The sequence below is a fragment of the Orcinus orca genome, chromosome 2 (assembly GCF_937001465.1).
Source record: "Orcinus orca chromosome 2, mOrcOrc1.1, whole genome shotgun sequence".
Taxonomy (NCBI): Eukaryota; Metazoa; Chordata; class Mammalia; order Artiodactyla; family Delphinidae; genus Orcinus; species Orcinus orca.
Window position 1 is genome coordinate 91279512 of NC_064560.1, and position 19641 is coordinate 91299152.

Sequence of the window (19641 nt, forward strand, 5' to 3'; positions counted from 1 at the left end):
AAGCTTTGACTCTATGGTTGCTTTGTAAACCAGTGAGTTACCTATCACTGGAGGTGTTCAACTTTGCTTTTCAGAGATATTGTAGAGAGGTTTGATTCGATGTTGTCTGAGATCACTTTCCACTCCTGAGAGTGTGTGATTCACTCCTGCCTATTCCACTTGGGATTCAATGGCCCCAAACCACCTACAGTACAACAATGAGCAAATCAACCATCCTGTTTGTCCAATTTATGAGGGGAGGCTATCACACAGAGTGGTTAGGGGCTCAAATGAGATAATACGGGCCAAAGAGAAGGTATTATTTCATAATCCAGTCCCTGCGATACTATAAAAATAAACATTTTCCTTCATGTGCTTTATTTGAAGGCAAAAGGGTAGAAAAGGAATCTATAAAGTAACCTTTCCCAATCTTCAGTCTATAGTACAAACCCTGTAAAATAAATGCCAACTCCATCAAAAGTCATTAATGATTCCAGCAATGAAGTGCACAAACTTCTGTTGAAAGACCTGGGAAACAGGCCTGATGGCATCAAAGCTGCTTCTATTTATTTGAAATGAAAGTCCCAATTTGGTGACAATATTCTATCACGATTCAAGGAATACAGTTTTCCCCTCACTCTGGCATAACAGTGATTGCTACCTAGGGAGTGCAACACATTAGAATTTTCCAACTTCCACTCGACTGATCAAGTAAACATATACTTAAACATTCCAGAAAACAATACTGCAAAGGTAGACAGCCTCTTTCAAAAGCTTCATTTGTCAAATGCAATCGTTTCTTAGACTTATCACTTATCAAATCTCACTGATTAAATACTCTAGGCATTAGGAATCTCAAGAATACAGCTACACTCCCAATCTTTGGTATTTTTTTTTCTTAGATGGCTTATACAAGTTTTCTATTAAGACTTGTTTGAGAGAGAAGTTATATAGTACCTCTTCTCTTCATTTACAAAATTTGAGGGGATTGCGTACACTGGCCAAACAGTGAATTGTTTAAAAATTACTGACAGAATAAGAGGCTTACCAAGATAAATATTCTAATGAGCTATAAATCCTGAAAATGTGATTTTAATTTGATGGGCTACCTAGAGCTAAGCAGCAAGGCTGTACACAGTAAAATCTCACTAAATGCGAGCATGCATGCCAAGTGATTACACTTAGGATCTTCTCTTTAAGGAAAAGATTATGTTTAAACAAAGAATCCTACAAATTTGAAAAGTGAGACTGACACTCTTGAACCTAACAACTTGGATGGTTTCTCCTCCACTTATCTGATGGCTTTAACTGTAAAAGAAAAAGGATACAAAAGAGACATTTCAGCGTGTGAAGGGGCTTTAAATGTCCACATGGGTACCAGGACAATTTGCTTAAAACTGCTTATAAAGACGGTAGAGAGAATGAGCTCCATCCTATTATTCAATAACCATGTTTGTGATGCATCTGCATAATCTAACCATGCATAAATTAGTATGTGTAATACAACACTTATTTGCATAATAATAGCAAGTTAATAGATGCTTAAAGAGCAGAGACCAACACCACCTTTAAATCAGACATGCCTCCGGGCACTTTGGCCTGTACAGACCAAGATGCCAGAAAAACAGGGAGCATCAACCAACAGTCAAACCATTCATTTTTCATCCCTCTAGACATTTCACTTATTTCCCCACACACACTGGGGAATCATTTTCAAACCACAAAATAGCTTTATATTTTAAGTGCTAGCACCCTTCTATAATAAAAATCTTAAAGAAATTACTATAGAGATTATTATCAGCAATGGTAACATAATGGACATTTTATTTTCCTAGAAATGTAAATAGGAAGGGCAAATTTTTTAAAAAGAAAATGTTCGAAATCACAGCCACATAAAATTGGAGGCCCATCTATTTGCTTAGCAAAAATAATGACTTAGATTAGATATTTTCACCCTTCACCTCAATCCTTTAATTCAAATACCTAATTGAATCCAAAAACGCAAATAGTGTATCAAGAAAAGGCTGTGCCCCTTTTCCAACCTCAGTAAGAGCACATGCTACTGGGTTGGGATGAGGAAAAACATTACCAGTGCCACACAAAGGAAGAGCACAATGATGGCTTTCAACCTTTAACAAAGAGGAAAAAAATCTGGAGTATAAAAAAATCAAAAGTCAATAGAGACTCCTAAATGACTCCTTTAAGATATTACTTTTCAATTTAACAGGACAGATTTATTTGTATGTGGCTCGAATGTTCACAATTGCTCCCTGCACTTCATACATAGGAATGAATGTCACAGTGGAAAACGGCAGTAATGAACAATCTTACCTGAGGATATGGAAACCTCCCAAGAGCAAGCTGAGAAAGGAAATAATATTTGTCTAGTTATAGATTTGCATGCAGGGCAGATCTTAAGACAGACAAGTACTAAATTTCAGAATTACATCCAGCAAATATAAAAAGCTCACAACCTTAAATGCACAAACTAAATTACTGCTGTAATCACATTGAAAGCTATATATAGAATGAACATTTACATTGGACAATGTTGTATCCCTGATAAAATATTCTATTTTTAACAACTAAACACTACCCTTACATAGTTTCTCTTAGGAATATTGTCAGCTGTACGGGCATTATTCACATTTACAAGTGTACGACAGTTTCTTCTAAACAGAGACGTAAAACCATAGGATACTGTTGGCTTTTCCTCCTGTAAAAATGGAAACACTTAATTGCTCCTAGTCCACAGCTCTGTAGAATTTTCAGTTATAAGTATTATAGGAAGAGCTGTAGGAAATGGGGAGTGGGCCATGTGAAATAGAACATTGTGCCATTATTTTCATTTATTTGTTAGTTTTTTTCATCCATTCATATTTAGAAGAAAAGAGCTACTACTAGTGGGAAAGTGGCAGTTCAAGACTATGAAGTCGGAACTATAGGTCTGAAATTGGGTAACTGAATCCTTACAGCTTCCAATTTTATTTAATTAGTAAACTGCTATGTGTTTCTAGGCCACTCACTTAATTTTGGTCTTTGAATTCTCACCTGTGAAAACAAAATGATTCAACCAGGAATAGGATTGATATGAAGCGATAAGATCAAATTTACCAAACATACCATAATTTATTTAAAGAGAACTGTGGCTAAATTTTGCAACTTCATAATGTGGCCCATCGTCAGGTCTGAAATCCTTTATAGGTATTTGTAAATACTTTCAAAGTAGAATCACTACATCAGGGAACTTTGAAGCTAGAATGGATCCAAGGAAACATCAATCTGTTTTACAGATTAGAACCCCAGAGTCCCATTGAAGGTGTTTCCACACAGTTAATCAGTAGAAGCCTGGGGACTGACCCCAAGACTTGCAACGTAATCCAGGGTTCTTTCCAGCATATTACATTGCTTTTCTAGATCTTGAGAAGTTGTGCACTTATCTCAAGGACACTGACACTGCTCAAACATTTCTGAACTCCTCTTTTGGAACTGTGTTTAGAATCATTTCAAGTCACAGAAGAACAACTACTTCATTTTATTAGAACTGCATCTTATCTTGAGCTTAAAATCATACCCCTCTGGTTTTCTGATCATGTAAATTATTTGTTGACTAAGGTCTGAACGGCCTATGGGTATTACCAAAACCCAAATTCAAAGAAAAAATATTTTGTTCCTTAATAAGGATAGACATGAAGATGCTGAGGTTAATTTTTAAAGTTCTAAAACCAGTTTGAGCAACAGCAATGTAATAGGAATAAACCATATGACCATGCAAGGTGACTACTTGGAAAGGGCCAACACTCATTTGGATGTGTGTGTGTGTGTGTGTGTATATGTGTGCGTGTACATATATATATATATCTATATATGAATACGTGGTAAGATTTGTTACCTTGTACTCATTTCTTGTATACTCAGAATCCTCAGATTTTCAAGACATAAAGTTATACTATCATTGTTTCATTTGGTGGATGCCATTAATCTGTTCAACTATAGAGTGAAGGAAAGAGAGTATGGATGTTAATCAAACTCCCTTTCACAGTTTTGTGTGATTATGTCTGTTGTCTATATGCTGCTATTAGTTAGGAAGGGGAGGGACTCAGCTCTCCACTGCCTCCACTCCACCCTCACCCAAAACAGGCTATTGATTTGACTTACATTCTGTAAACACAGTGTGTTTCTGGCCAATGAGAATGTGCACATTGATTCAGAAAGAGCCACTATGGTCTTTTGTGGCAGTAATGGGTGGGCTAGGCATTTGCACCATTCTGTACTGAACTGACAGGCAGTGACAGCTCACCAAAAGCTGTCACCTATCATCACACCCATCCGCAGATTATGAGTTTTACACATTCTTTCATTTGGAAAAAGTAGCAAGAGGAGGGTCTCTCGTCTGAAAAAGCTGACAGCTTAATAACTACTAGAAAACGTTTAGAACATCCTATCTGAAGTCCTTCTACAGGTGCTGCACCATTCACTCTGGTATATGTTGAACATGTCATTAGGGCCTATGGAAGAATTCTGTCCACGTAGCTTACCAGCAGAAGAAACTTGCCCACCATATACGCAGTTAAGGTCTAAACTAGCTGGCCAGTGCCAACACTGGCCATTGGTTCTTGTAGATTAAAGAACTAAGCAATGATAAAAGGAAGACTTTAAAAAAAAAAGAGTAGAATGAGGTGAAAAATGTGAACTTTTTCCCACTTCAACACAAAGCCTCAAATTCCCAAGTCATCACTATTCTATGGAGAGCAAGGCTACAGCAGACTTGAGAATGTGCACTCATCTACTTGGCCCCCTCTCACAACTGGTAAAAGGTAATTAGGCTGGCTGATGATATTCATTTACTCTGTAAGAGACCTCCATCAAGAGAACAGAGAGGAAATTCAGCAGGGAGCATCTCTGTACCAGCCTGCTTGGGAACAGGTGGCAATGCTTGAACTAGTGACCTCAACATTCTTGGAACTGGCTTTACTCATGTGCACTTTCCTGATATCCTGTGGAAGCTCAGTCTTACTTGTCAACTACATTCCTGTGAGGACTGTTTCTAAGGCATCTTGCAGGTCTGACCTCTTTTCAATCTGAGGGCAGAGAATGGTCCCCTGTTCTTGACCAGAGACGCACAACATCATTTCCTCTCCCACAGTGTCACCACTGGGCTGCTCCAGTGGCAAGGCAAGCCAAGGATTCCAATCCCGCAGTAGTGAAAACTGGCAGCGGTACTATAAGGCTGGCACCACAAGCAGGCATTTTAAGGCCCTGGGAGAGGGAGCTGCCTTCCATGTATGTCTCTGCCCTTTCAGGTTTAATGCAGCTGCAATGTTTATATTCTACACTATTTGTCTGGTGGCCAAACAGAAGGAAATATATAGCTAAGCCCTAGAACCTTTTTATCAAGTTCAATTAGGAGAAGGTAAAAAAGGAAAAGGGCTCTTAGCAGATATGGCTGAGGCTGCCAAAAGTCAAAATAAACACTGAACCCTTATGGGGAAGAGGGAGTACATATGCTATGAGTGAATATTTCAGAGACAGATGGACCTGGGGCCATTCTGTATCTTTTACCCTTACTGGTCTATTAATCTACTTGCATTTCCCTAGTTTTTATTGTCAAGGTATTATAAATTAGGAAACTTACAAAAGAGAGTATGTAATCTTCTCTGAAATGGCCTGCAGATATGTCACTGTACTAAATGTGTTTCAGATTTAATGAAGCTTTAATGTCCTTTTTAATTTTGCCTGTTTCTGTATCACCAGGGGTCGGGCAAGGCAATCAGCACTCAAGAGGGTGGTTTGGTTTAAAACTAGGAAAAAACTCATTTGCTTATGAGTTGCACTGTATTTTCTTAATTAAATTTACTGAGTAAAATGGTTTAAGTTCAGCCAACCAATGACCTTTGTATGTAGATGTAGATTTATAAATAGGTTAAAGAAGAAAAAAAAAAGAATCACAACAAAGCAAACAGATTAGGGCTTAGCCAATGGAAGTCTTTGCCCTCTTTATCATCTTTACAAAAGAAGCATTTAAATTTAGGCAGCTTAAGTCCAGTTTAAAAAAACGTATATTGAAAAATGTGGGCGCACAGAAGCGCCAGCAATTCATCAAATGACTCTAACATCCTTTTCATTCCCAGCAGGGGAGCGGCTCACATTGTAAAAGATTTGGAAAAGCTTTATTTATTTTGGGGAAGTGGAGGTAGAGATGAGGGAGGGAGAGGATTCTATTTAATGTTAAATAAAAAAGTGCATTTTAATTCTAAATACATAAGATTCAGCAAAGTGCTAAATACTCTGTTCGTGGTGGGAGATTTACTATGCAAAAGGCAGAAAAAGAATGCTCTAAAAACACTTACCAGTTGGGAGTACACTTAAATAACAGTAAACCACTAACCTTTCACTGTAAAACTAGGACTGCTCCTCAGTGTTATCTTATTGATCTTTGATTTGTCCAACCATAATCTATGAAATACTCTTGAGTTAGCAGTATCTGAATAGGTTGGACTTTATCATTTAAATAACCAATATATGTGTGAGTGTGATTATAACAATTGCCAAATACATAACAAATGCGTGATAGAAACCTTTGTATTTTAACAAAAAGGGTAGAAGATGTTTATTTACAAAGCAACAAAAATGGCTTCTGTTGGTAATAAGAATAATTATTGTCATGAAGTCATAAATGATAAAGAGAAGACATACATTGTAACCAGAAAGCAAGTGCAGGACACAAACTCAGGATATGTTTTTGGTGATCAACTGACCAACTTAGAATATCAACAATGTGGGAGTAGCTTTAAATTTACAGTTATACTGAAGAGCACTGGATTTTATAAATTCTTAATTTAGACATATTCTATGTTTCTCAGCAAAACTGCAAATTGAAAATAAGCATTTTCAATATAGCCAGTGATCTAGTTGAAGGAGGACTTTATAGTCTGAAATGTTCTAAAATTTGTTCTTAATTACCCTTGTGCACATTTTACACAATTAAATTTCCATCGAAGGATTTTGCATTTAGATTGTGCACTGCAGTTAAACCTTTATTTTACAGAAATGCAGCAGCCACTTTGGGACATTCAGACACAGGGAAACTTTAAAAAATCAGACTTAACTACTGGATTACATAAAATTCCCTAGGTGAGATTTCATCCCAAGACCAATTTACACAGTCCTAGAGAGAGAGTTTAAATCATCTGAAACTATGCTAGCGAAGGACCATAATAAATACTAAATACCTCAAAATCTACCCTAAGATTTTTCTTTTCTTCCCGTGTATCAATTTCACTGTCCTCTTACTGTATGGTTTAAAAACAATCCAAAGGATATAACAGCAATTTACCAGTGTTAAAGTGCTTTGGAGGTTAAATTGACAACAAAGAACACAGAAACACAAAGCATCTTGAAGTAGGGTTTCAATTAAATGTGGAGGATTTAGTAATGCAGTACCAAAAAAAGTTACAAATTAATTTAATCTTCTGCCTATAGTTTGCAGCTGCACTCTGAAGTGTCTTGGGCTTAAGAACAAAGACTTGAAAGGCCTCGGAGTGAGGAAAGCTTCAATTTTTAATGTATAACGCCATTAGCTGATAACTTGTGGAATGTGCAACCCCTGCAGAGGGGCATAAGTGCGAGTAACAGAGACGGATGAAGTGGCATATTTGTTCATGTCTAGAACTATGAGGAAGAGGGTTATTACTAACACCATCAGGCCCAACAGAAATATGCCCTAATAACCTTTGGGACCCTCCACATTATCAGTTTTCACTACATCAAATATATTAAAATCAAAACCTAATTCACTTTAATTAAAGACAATTAGTTTGTTTTACTATTATTGTTTTAACTTGTGTGACATTATATTACATTGCAAATTAAAGACGGAATATTAAATATAACAAAAGCATCAAACTGTGTACACCTTCCCACCCATGCTTGGTGAAATCAGCTTATCACCAGTGTCTATTTAAGGAAATTCAAGAACAACCATCATTAAAAGTAGTGTAGAAACATTTCACCCTAAAAAGAATTCAGTGGAACCATGCATATGCTTTCCCTATTCAATTTATACTTCTTTTCACATAATGCTTTCCTATAACTCCAAGGATTTCTTTAACACAAACAGAATTATGGCCCAATGGAGGCACAAGAAGCTTAATTAATTTGCCCAAGGTCATACTGTAGGTTGGTGGCAAAGCTTGTTAAATTACTGGTAACTCTGGGCTCTACAGATGTTTTGGCAATGGCAAAGGCCCCTGTCTGCAAAGGCCCCGGAGACTTCTAGTGCAGAGGGTGAATGAACCACGGCAAATAACTCACGACGCCTGTTCAAAAGGTGCCAAGTGCTCTGGAGAGCTCACAACATTTTCTTTGTGTACAAAGAGCCTAAATGTGAGTTTCCCACCAGGAGTGCTTCTTAACAGGTCCCAATATTTTAAAAAGAACTATTCATCCTCACTAGAGTCCATTAATAAAAAGTAAATTTATTTTAACTTAAAGATCCCAAGCACAGTAGCGCAAAGAAATAAATCAAACATTTATCCATCATTCAGAAGGTCCTGCATTCTATCCCACAGATTACTAATAATAATGGAGAAAAGATAGCATCACAAATAAATGTTTCTAATACAGTGGGTTTTTTTTTCTCTTTTTAAATTAGAAATGGGTTTATTACAGTGGACACTTAAATGGGGCCAGGGCAACAGTAATTCACAAGTACAATATCCTAATGCTGTTCCTTTAATTGCTTTATTTGTTTTACTGTTAAGAATGATTGCTTGCTGTAGTCTAACCATGCACGCTGAAAAGCATGATACATTGAGGTCTCAACCTGGGCAAACTGTACCTAAACTTACACTTTATTGCAGCTTAGTTCACAATCTTCACCTAATATAGGGTTATATCCCAGTGCAGCAAGAGGATAAATCATCCTGGAATATTACTCTGGTAAAGTTTAGCTGTGACTGGAGCATATGTGCTTTCGAGCCACTGAAGCAAAGGCCCATAAAATACACTAATTACTGGAAGTTATGGTCACTGAGTGATTGATAGCGCTCTGCAAGGCAACTTCCTCATTTTCAGCTCTTCTGACGGGGCTCATCCGCCACATAGCAATTATTAATTCATGACCCACCCCTCAGGCGTTAGTACCTTTACTTCTAATTCTCCTGCTACCAAACTACTGCTACAGCTGGACACTGTCTTTCTTCATTCTGATGGCTGGGTAAGGATGATAAAAAGTAGATTTCACGCTAAATGCTATTGTTTTGAATCTTTAAATGTTGCTTGGTCTTTCTAACCCTGCTGTCCTAAAAAACATAATTCTCCTTCCTCTCCCATAATGCTATTTCACTTGCATCATTTTCTTTTTTCTCTTTAAAAAAGAATTTGTGTGTGTTTATGCATATATATGTATATGTATGCATATATGTGTGTGTATGTGTGTGCGTGTGTTTGTATGTGTGTGTGTATATATCAATCTGTGTGTCTATACTGTATTAGATCAAAAACTCTGAATAATTTTTTAGTGGAACACTGTGGTTTAAATGCAATATATAACTTCAACTAGGCCATAGTAAATATGAGGCAGTTAATTGATAAAAAAAAAATGGAACCCCCCCCCAACTCTCCATTTAAATAGACCCACTTTTGTAGCTTTGAAGACACTCTAAGTGTTTCAAGTTGATTTCCATCAGTAGCTTCACTCAGAGCAATGCTAATTAAATAATATCTGGGTATATAACTGAATTTCTAAAAGTCACTTAGAAACAACTGCAAAGGTCTCTTTTGATGGTGTTCTGTGCCTTGAGAGGAAATTCAGTGAGAGACTCTGAATTAAAGAGAGAGAAAGTTCAGTCATGATGGATGAAAGCAGACATTTTACTTTTCTAATAGAAAAATAAATGTTCTTCAAATTTTGAACAACTCAAAATGCAATACTAAGGGTGGTTTTCCTAGGTGGAATCTGAGATAGTGTAATGGATGAATAGATGACTCCAAGCTACCTATCCTTTCAGAGTTTGTTTCAAATTATTCCTCCTCTTCTGTTGGGAGTTAGTCCCAGAAAACAATTGTGAGGACAAATTCCATACCCTCCCTGTTCATACCATTCACTGGGCAGTGTATCACATCCCACCTGGTAACTATCTTCTCGTACCTCTAATGCCGGTAAATTTCACTTGTTTAAGGGCAAACTCTAAGTCATAAACTTTCATATGCTCTCCACGACACCAGAAATAGTATTTTGCAGTAGGCTAATGTTGAGCATTTGTTGATTATGATGTACGCCCTGATGGTGATGTCTCCTAGAGCTTGGTCAACTTGGTGCTGCATGGCTTGGTTACTTCTACTATTAAAGCTACAATACTTTAATAAACATAGTACACAAACTTTTCAGTATTAGGGGCTGACTGTTTTAACTGGTAAGGCCCTCTTACATATACTTCACTGCTTAGAATAATCACTTTCACATACTTCAGCATTATGATTAATTTAGATGGCTTATTTCTTGTTAAAGACTGAAGGGGTACAAAAAGGGAAAAGATTAGAGTTAACTGCCCCCAAATCCATCTCATGTGCTTAATTCAATAACCATTTTAATCTTTACAGTAAGAATTAAGAAATGACACTCTTTCAATATGTTTGTATAATGCTGACCTGTGTGCTCTAACAGTGGGTGGCTTTAATCCTGATTAACAGCCCCTAGAGACCTAGCTTGGTGGGGTGTCCTCCATTTCTAAACTGCTCACTGGCGTCATGTAGCTACAGGTACCTGAGAAAACATCAGAGCTGGGGTACAGTCTATCGAGCGCAGTCTAAGCCACACTTGTATTTCCAGACATTTCAAAGTCAAGAGAGTCATAATCAGGTAATATGCTCACACTTCTGGCCTCTCTGTGTGTTGCTGCTCCTGAGAGAGGGGGGAGGGAAGAAAGGAAGGGAGAGGTATGGAGTGGCCATTCCCACACCAAGACTCCATGCATGCAGGTGAAGTCATCTTGGATTTCCCTTCTTAACCACCATCTGACTACACCCTCACCACCCACAGAATCCTGAGAAAAAAATAAATGGTTATTTTAAGCTATTAATGTTGGATAATTTATTAAGAGTAATAGATAAATGAAATGCTATCCTTGACATTGATGTCAGCCCTCCCACTCATCTGCCCAGTCCTATGCGCTTTTCCACTGCACTTTTACTTATCTTTCTCCCTTCTAGTCAAGGAGCTCCTGAGGGCAAAGTTTGTATCCCTACTGCCAACACAAGGCAGCACTACATAAATGTTTACTGATTAGATGGAACTCTCATCTACCTGCTTCCACTTTATTATAACAGACATACTGGAGATTAGGTTAATTTCTGTGTTTCCTAAAAAAAAAATAAACTAGGTCTTGGCTTCTGAAAAACAACAGCAATTGTACATTTCAAAATACAGTAAAGCTGGGCTTCCCTGGTGGCGCAGTGGTTGGGAATCCACCTGCCAGTGCAGGGGACACGGGTTTGAGCCCTGGTCCGGGGAGATCCCACGTGCCACGGAGCAACTAAGCCCGTGCACCACAACTGCTGAGCCTGTGCTCTAGAGCCCGTGAACCACAGCTGCTGAGGTCCGCACACCTACAGCCCGTGCTCGGCAACAAAGAGAAACCACCGCAATGAGAAGCCCGCGCACCGCAACAAAGAGTGGCCCCCACTCGCCGCAACTAGAGGAAGCCCGCGCACAGCAACGAAGAGCCAACGCAGCCAAAAAATAAATAAATTAATTAATTAATCTATTAAAAAAAATACAGTAAAGCTGAACCGACTATAGGGAGAGTGTAGGTAGCAATCCTGTGAAAAGCAGTGTTGACTATGAGCAGAGTCACAATATACCAGCCTTTCCCTTTATCTGATTTCCTGCCCATTTACAGTTACCATTTCTCTCTCCTTTTTTCAAACTACTGATCTACTTCTTTTCTACAGCATAGTGGAAGAAGCAGACTTTCATCCAGAGTCAGACATTTAACTGCAGCTCCCTGGTCTAGTCACCTAACCTTTCTGGAAAAGTCCTTTAATTTCTCTGGATCTCAGTTTCCTTATTTGCAAAATAGGAACTTTGATGCTTATAGATCAAAGTTGGTGGAACAATCTTGGGTAACTTAAATTACTGATTTTTTGGTCATTTCCATCACAGTGGGGAGAAGCTTAAATGAGATAATGAATATCAAATGGCTTTGTAAAACGTTATGTACACATAAAGTGTTGTCACCCTTCTAGAATGACACTGAGCGAGATGTCAACAGCAAGGAACAGAGGAAAGCACACTCCACTGCACATCAGAGGTCCCAGCTGCCAGTCCTCATCGCTTATGCTGTACCTGTGGGCACAGTCCTTCCCTTCTCTGGACCCGAGCTTCCTCACTGGTAGGAGAAGGGATCTGATTTAACAAGTTCTAATGTCTCTCTTCTAGTTAAAAAACACTCTAGTCTCTAAATACAAGATACGGAGTGCAAAAGATTTTTCTAATTAAATGCTAAAAAAATGTTAAAGTTATTATTATTCAGTTCAGAACCAAAGTATGGAAAATAGTCTGTAGGATCTTTGAGAGGATTTTTTTTTTTTTTTTTTTTTTTTTTTTGCGGTATGCGGGCCTCTCACAGTTGTGGCCTCTCCTGTTGTGGAGCACAGGCTCCGGACGCGCAGGCTCAGGGGCCATGGCTCACAGGCCCAGCCGCTCCACGGCATGTGGGATCCTCCCAGACCGGGGCACGAACCCGTGTCCCCTGCATCGGCAGGTGGACTCTCAACCACTGCGCCACCAGGGAAGCCCTGAGAGGATTTTTAAAGCCAATTTCAGGTCACTGGATTTGAGTATTGATAGATCTCTATGAGCAGTGGTTTTTATTGCTCAGTATCTCAAAGGTAGCAGCAGCGGTTCCTCAAATTATCACACTCAGAATTTTAGAGTTGACAGATGTCACTAAAACACTGGCCCCTTTTATCTTTTAGATCTCAACTCAAAAGTAACCCGACACCACTCAGTTACTCCTATCATATGGTGCTGTTTATTTCTGTCTAAAAAGTTATTATTGTCAAGCACCCTTCTTTAAAATGTAGGCTCCATTAAAGCAGGGATTTTGTCACTTTCATTCCTAGCAATGTCCCCAGTGACTAGCACAGTGCCTGCCACATAATGGGCACTCAACAAAAATCTGCTAAGTGACTAAATGAATAAATGACTGCATCTTGTCTAACCTTATACCTGTCTCTTCTACAAAGTATTTCTTAAAAAAAAACAAACCTGAGACAAGTATTCAGTCACTACTTAAATGCCCCTAGGGATGTGGGCATTTTTTTTACCTCTAAAAGGATGACTGCACTGTTGAGTAGGAAGGGTGCAGGGATATATCCATTAAAAAACTCTTCTTTATACTGAATAGAAAACCACGGGCTTTTTGTTTTTTTGTTAGCTTCAGAAAACTCAGCCCGTCAGTCATAAAGTAGCAGCTTGCCTCTCCACTGACAATCCTTCAAACACTGGAATATGGGTTGTCAAATGCCTGCTTTGTCTTCTCTTTATTTCTTTATTCTTCATATCAAGACTGTGTTGATTTAATGTTTTTTTTCTTTTTTTTAAAGTCCAAATTTTGTGTGTTTGTGTGTATACACGATTCGGACATGTGCTCTTGGAAAAACTTTAAAATCAGTCTGAAATCCATCAAAATAATAAAATGCTTAGCTGGGACTGCTAGCACCTGTTCCATCTTGTTTTGTCAATCTCATGGTTGTTCAGGATAGCTCTGAGCACAAAGCAAGCTCAACAATGCCTCATTCAGTGGGAAACACTCCACTTTGTCTGCCAGTTTCACATTCACTGCAATCACTGACAACCTTGGAAAATGCACATTTAGGCACGGTAATCTGAGACAGCTGGATCCCTTCACAGACCTTGCAAAAGGCTGAACTAGTCGATCCATCATCTGCCAAAGGTCATTTTAACAGCTCCTTTTTGCAATAAGTTATATAAAATTTTAGACAAAAAATGACAATAGAGAAAAATCAAGTTAAGACAGTTACAGAAAGGGGAGCGTGAGAAGAGGAATGAGTGACTGGAACTGTTACATGCTGTTTTCCTCAATATTCTTCAGTGGAAGGGAAGGAGGCCCATGACAAGGATTCCAGAACCACACTTCTACCCACTTTCCTATACAATCTTCCACTGAAATTTCCTTTGTCTTTGGACCCTTCAGCTTTAATTCTTCAGCCTTCTGATGGTTTTCAGCAGAAACTTCTGATCAACAGGTAAGATATTTCACTAGATGGAGCAGCAGATAACATATTATAATAAGAGTCAATGTCCACTCACGTTCTTGACAATAATTATAAAAAGGAAGAGGAGAAAAAAATCAATATTTGAGTGGTGCACACCAAATGCCAAGTTTTTATGGTCGAGGGAAGCTGACAGCAGCTGCTTAGAGGGCATCCAGAGCCATCCCTCACCCCTCAGACCAGGTTCATAATCACCAGGGGCTAGAAAGGCAAACAAAGCTGCAGCTGTAGATCCACTAGAGACAGTTGTGTCTCTGGAAACTTTTTTTTTTTTTTTCGTAGGGAGAGCGGGGAATAGGTTCTTCTGTATATTTAGAGGCAGGAACCAAGTCTAGGTAATGCTCCATAATTCTCTTCACCTGGTAAACTTCCACTACCTAGATGTTATTTCAAAGAGAAGCTTACTTCTCAAAGTAATTTAATGGGGTTGTTACTGTTAGATGAAAGTATTTATTAAAAAGCCTAGAATACTGAAATTGCCTTCTCTCAAAAAAATAGGTGTTTACTATTATTGTTTATCTTCTGCCTCCTTCATTACATTGTAGGTTCAACAAGGAAAGGAAACATACCTATTTACCAATGTGTCCCCAGCACCTAGTAAAGTATCTGGCACATAAAAAGTGTTCAATAAATATTTGAGGAATGACTTCTAATGTTATCTTTGCTCCACAGATAAGAGGCTGACACTCAGAGTGGCAACATGACTTGGCCAAGATAACACTGATTTTAAGTGGTGGCGTCAACATTTCTGGTTAACGCAAAATGTGTGCTGTTTAACAGTTCAAGGATTAGGATGATAGCCTTAATATCGGAAAATACATCATAGAAAGAAAATGACATACTCTTCACCACACTTCTCCAGAAACTTCTGTCAAAGGTACTGGGCTGGGTGATCCATGTCACTTTTTCAATACTTTTATTTTCATTTTACACAGCTCACTATACTCTATGTGTTTGCTTGTAAATGTAGAAAATCACACTGCATTTTCTTGATATCTAATGAGTCTTATCTGATATCCATTAAACAGTATGTATAACGGTAAAATCAAAAAAATTAGATGTGTTAACAGCTTTTCACAGTTCCATAAGACAAGGTAGTTACATCCAACTATTTGTACATTTTACCCTAAATTTTCCTTGGGACAATTCTATTACAGATGTCTACAGAGAATTCAATAATTTTCTATTCTCCTACAAAAACTCACTTTCTCTGCGCAAAAGCACTGACATACATCATTTAGAAAAGTTAGGGGTTTTTTTTTTCTTCTGTAGAAACACTAAGAAGAAGGCCATCTGAAATGACATACAAATATTTCTCTCATGTTATAAAATTAAAATTGAAACATTTCTATTGATGATTTCCTCCCCTTTGTTTTCTCTGTTCATTCTTCCTGAAACTTCTGTTTTTTATGTTAGACTTCCTAACCTGGTTCTCTAATTTTTTTTTTTTTTTTTGGCTGCATTGGGTCTTTGTTGCTGTGTGCGGGCTTTCTCTAGTTGAGGTGAGCGGGGGCTACTCTTTGTTGCAGTGCGTGGGCTTCTCATTGCAGTGGCTGCTCTTCATGTTGTGAAGCACAGGCTCTAGGCACGTGGGCTTCAGTAGTTGTGGCTCGCGGGCTCTAGAGTGCAGGCTCAGTAGTTGTGGCGCATGGGCTTATTAGTTACTTGGTGGCATGTGGGATCTTCCTGGACTAGGGATCAAACCCGTGTCCCCGGCATTGGCAGGCAGATTCTCAACCACTGCGCCACCTGGGAAGTCCCTGGTTCTCTAATTTTTAATACTCTATTTGTTGTTGTCATCTGAAAGTTCCTTTGTTACAGCAGCCTGTTCTTGTTTCCTAGATGCAACATTTTCTCCCATCCCTCTGAGAATATTAGAGTTCATTTGAATTTTTCTCCCCTGCATAGTGTCCAAGCCCTCCAAATTGCTTTCTTTTTCAGTTATTTTAGGTCTCTGTTCTTACCTTAAAAGCCTTCCTCAAATGTTTTGCTAAGAGTAAGGCACTACAAATCTGACTAGTAACTCTGTGCTTGTGAGTGGAGCCTGTAGGCTGAGGTAACACGATCTCGCTGGACTCTTTCCCTGGAAAACTCCCAATGCCTGGATCTTTAAGGCCTCTTGGTCACATTTCCCTAAAGAAAAGTCTCCTCCAAGACGCAAGAGGGAAGAGATATGGGAACATATGTATATGTATAACTGATTCACTTTGTTATAAAGCAGAAACTAACACACCATTGTAAAGCAATTATACCCCAATAAAGATGTTAAAAAAAAAAAGAAAGTCTCCTCCACTATCCTTCCTGAAAAGTAATCTTGGCTTCTAGTGTCCCAGGAACAGGGTGTGGTAAGATGGCTGGGAGTCTCCACATTTAGAATCTAAACTTTCACTTAATGCCTCTGTGCTCAGTAATGAGACCCAGCCTTCTACACTGCCAGGTATCACTTATTTTATTCTCAGAGAAACTCCTCTACTCAGTCTTGTGTTAGGGCTGGGGAGGGGTGACTGTCTGCTCATGCTGAGTTAGGCAAAGAACCTGTGGGTCGAACAGCTTAACTGTTTCTCAGACATCTTTAAGACAATTCTCTTCTCTGGCCCCACCTCTACTCCTAGTTCCAGATATCTGGGACCACCAATTCCTGAGCCTTCTGGGTAGTTTAAAGGAAATCAGGTGCTTCTTTCTTTCTCTACTGCTGGCTTAGGATTTCAACACTCTCGGTTCTGCTAAGTTGTGTACTGTTGCCCATCTGCTTTCCCACATTCAAAATTTGGTTGCTGTTGTCTCCTTCCCTTTTTTAATAAAATTTTAAAAAATTTTTGGCCACGCCATGCAGCCTGTGGGATCCTAGCTCCCCAACCAGGGATCGAATCTGTGCCCCCTGCATTGGAAGCGCAGAGTCTTAACCACTGGACCGCCAGCGAAGTCCCTCTTTTCCCTTTCTTTATGGTAATAAGCCTTAAAAGAAAAAAAAATCCCTTCACGGTAATTTTTAGTGGAGTTTGAGGTGAGAGTGGAAGATAACACATGCATTCCATGCTTTAACCAAATTAGGAGGCTTTTTGAACCATATGTAAACATTTCAAAAAGTAATTCCTCTGAAAGAGAGGGGATAATGGCTTAATTTTCTCATTGTGCCCTTTCCAGAAGCTCTGAAACAGAGCTCCCATCTAAAGGCCCCGAGAGATTAAGTGATTTATCCAACGATCTATAGTGTGCTGGCTGAAGTGGAATTTGAATCTAGGTCTGATACTCTGGCAAACAGAAAATTCTTCTTCACATGCAAAACGTTTATTCAGCAAATGTTTGTGAGCACTTATGGTAAAGGCTTCGTCAAACTTTAACTCTGATCTTTATTTTCAGAAACTGCTTTAAAACCATTACAGAAGTATGAAAAAATTGAGCCCCAAAGATTTCTTGAGTACTCACTAGGGCAGTGAAATTGTGCTAGAGAGTGTAGGAGATTATGAGAGAATCAGATTTAAATCCTGTCATAAGGAACTATGACATAGCTATAAATGAATAAAATACAAAGTGGAAAACGCACATGCCACAAGGAAGATGTAGATGAAGGGCAGAAGGAGAAGAAATTACTTTCAGCTGCAGAGATCAGAGTTGGTGTTATAAAGGATGTGTATTTAAATTGTATCTTGGGGAGAAGAAGAAAATCATATTCCATGTAGAGTGAACAGCATAGTATTCCTTGAATATTTTTAACTTGGTAAAGGTAATTTTGAAGCTCACAAGAATAACTCTGTCAAAACAACAGAACCCATCAAATCCTTAGAAGATGGTGCTACTTTGATGACAATGACCTTGTGTGACTCTCTGAACGTGTTCCTCACCTATCTAGACACATTTTTCTAAGCCACAGACCTTGCTTTCATCATTTAACACATCATTCAAACCACTTCAGTAAAACAGTGATCACGCTGAAGAGGGGTCTCAGAGGACTAGATGACACTCCAATTAACCAAGCGCATCGAGCCAGATTGTTCTACGCTTTGGACTCAAGAGACTGGTGGAGAGAGGAGGCAAACAAAGGCAGAAAGAGCGAGGACCCAAGTGAAAAGAGCAAAATGCATGCGCTAAAGACAGGGCTTTCAGTCTGACTCCTGTGGAAAAGCCTGTCAGATTATTCACCACCGACCTTAATAAGGTTTACAATAGCCCGCCAAAGAGAATCACAAACCAGAACATGTACTTGGAGAGCTCATACTCAGTGAGAACAAGAACACTGCAAGACTGACCTGGTGCCTTTTTAGATGTATGTGCGTCCTCCTGAGCGCTGCAAACACAAGGCTAGAGGAGGGCGTGTGTTGACTTCTTTTTTTGACCCAATTAGGACCAACTTAAAAATCCAGCTTTTCCAAATAATACTGCTTACTTCCCTCCCACAGATTCGTGTTGTGACTTGAATGACACAAGAATATGAATGGATTAACTAATTAGTAAGAAGCAACAGTGGGACTTTCTCCTCAAGCCATTCGTTCCATGGGAGAAGAGAGAAGCAATGCACAGCCTGTGAAATTCAGAAATTCTGCCCTAATATGTTTTAGGTACTCCTTACCCCTAGAAATTAAAATTATCAAAATTGTTAAGACAAGCCCTTACTATGTACACATTCAGCCCTAAACATCACCCAGTCCACTGAATCAGGGCATGCTTTCTACAAGAGTCAAACAAATATTCTGGGGCAGGATTAATCTTCCCAGTTTGTCCTAGTTCAGAAATTTTGTACTCTTGTTGGTGATTCTCGCTTCTTTTTTCTTCTCTACTTTTTTGCATTTTCACACTGATTCTTGTCATGAAGGCTCAAGGAAGAAGTGCAATTAATTCCACGTGGGTTTTGACCTTTACTTCATTCTATAACTAATCCACATGAGGAGAACTACCACACATTTAAGGATCTAAAAACCATAAACAAAAAACATAGAAAGGGGCCAAAATCTTTACATCTAGTAAAACTGCTGTGCTCTAGTCAAGCTTAATAATCTCATTTTTCCCCTTCTTAGGGGTATTTCCATCTTTATGTTACTTCTGCCAACTCCAAATGCTATATACAGCTGACAAAATCCTGGAAAAGCAGCACTTCATGCAGAATTGAGAGGAGATGGGGGCAGTTCCGTCCCTGGATAAGGAGATAGTCTGATATTAAAGATTCTTTGCTTAAGGCACAAGTGTACCTGTGACTTTTTTAATGGCACAGTTTAGCTGCACGCAGCATCATCTTTTATGAAAGAGTGTGGCGAGAGGCCTTGTTATGAGTCCCCGTGGGGACTATGACAGCACATTAACAAGGGAAGGGGCAGTATGAAGAAGGCAAGCAAGGGTGAACCTTGTATTTTAGGAGTTTAAAGCAAGGAA

At 38.9% G+C, this 19641-nt stretch overlaps 1 protein-coding gene across 13 annotated transcripts in view; it reads right to left on the bottom strand.

Annotated features, from left to right (window-relative positions):
* MAP2K5 (mitogen-activated protein kinase kinase 5) overlaps positions 1-19641 on the bottom strand; it is a 267619-nt gene that overhangs the window by 77429 nt on the left and 170549 nt on the right. For 10 of the 13 annotated variants that reach the window (XM_004276229.3, XM_049706937.1, XM_049706936.1 and 7 more), the window contains one exon: positions 2311-2340. The exons of the other annotated variants lie outside the window; for them this stretch is intronic. In XM_004276229.3, coding sequence (XP_004276277.1) covers positions 2311-2340 — 30 coding nt within the window. The remainder of the gene's footprint in view (positions 1-2310; positions 2341-19641) is intronic. 13 annotated transcript variants of the gene reach the window in all.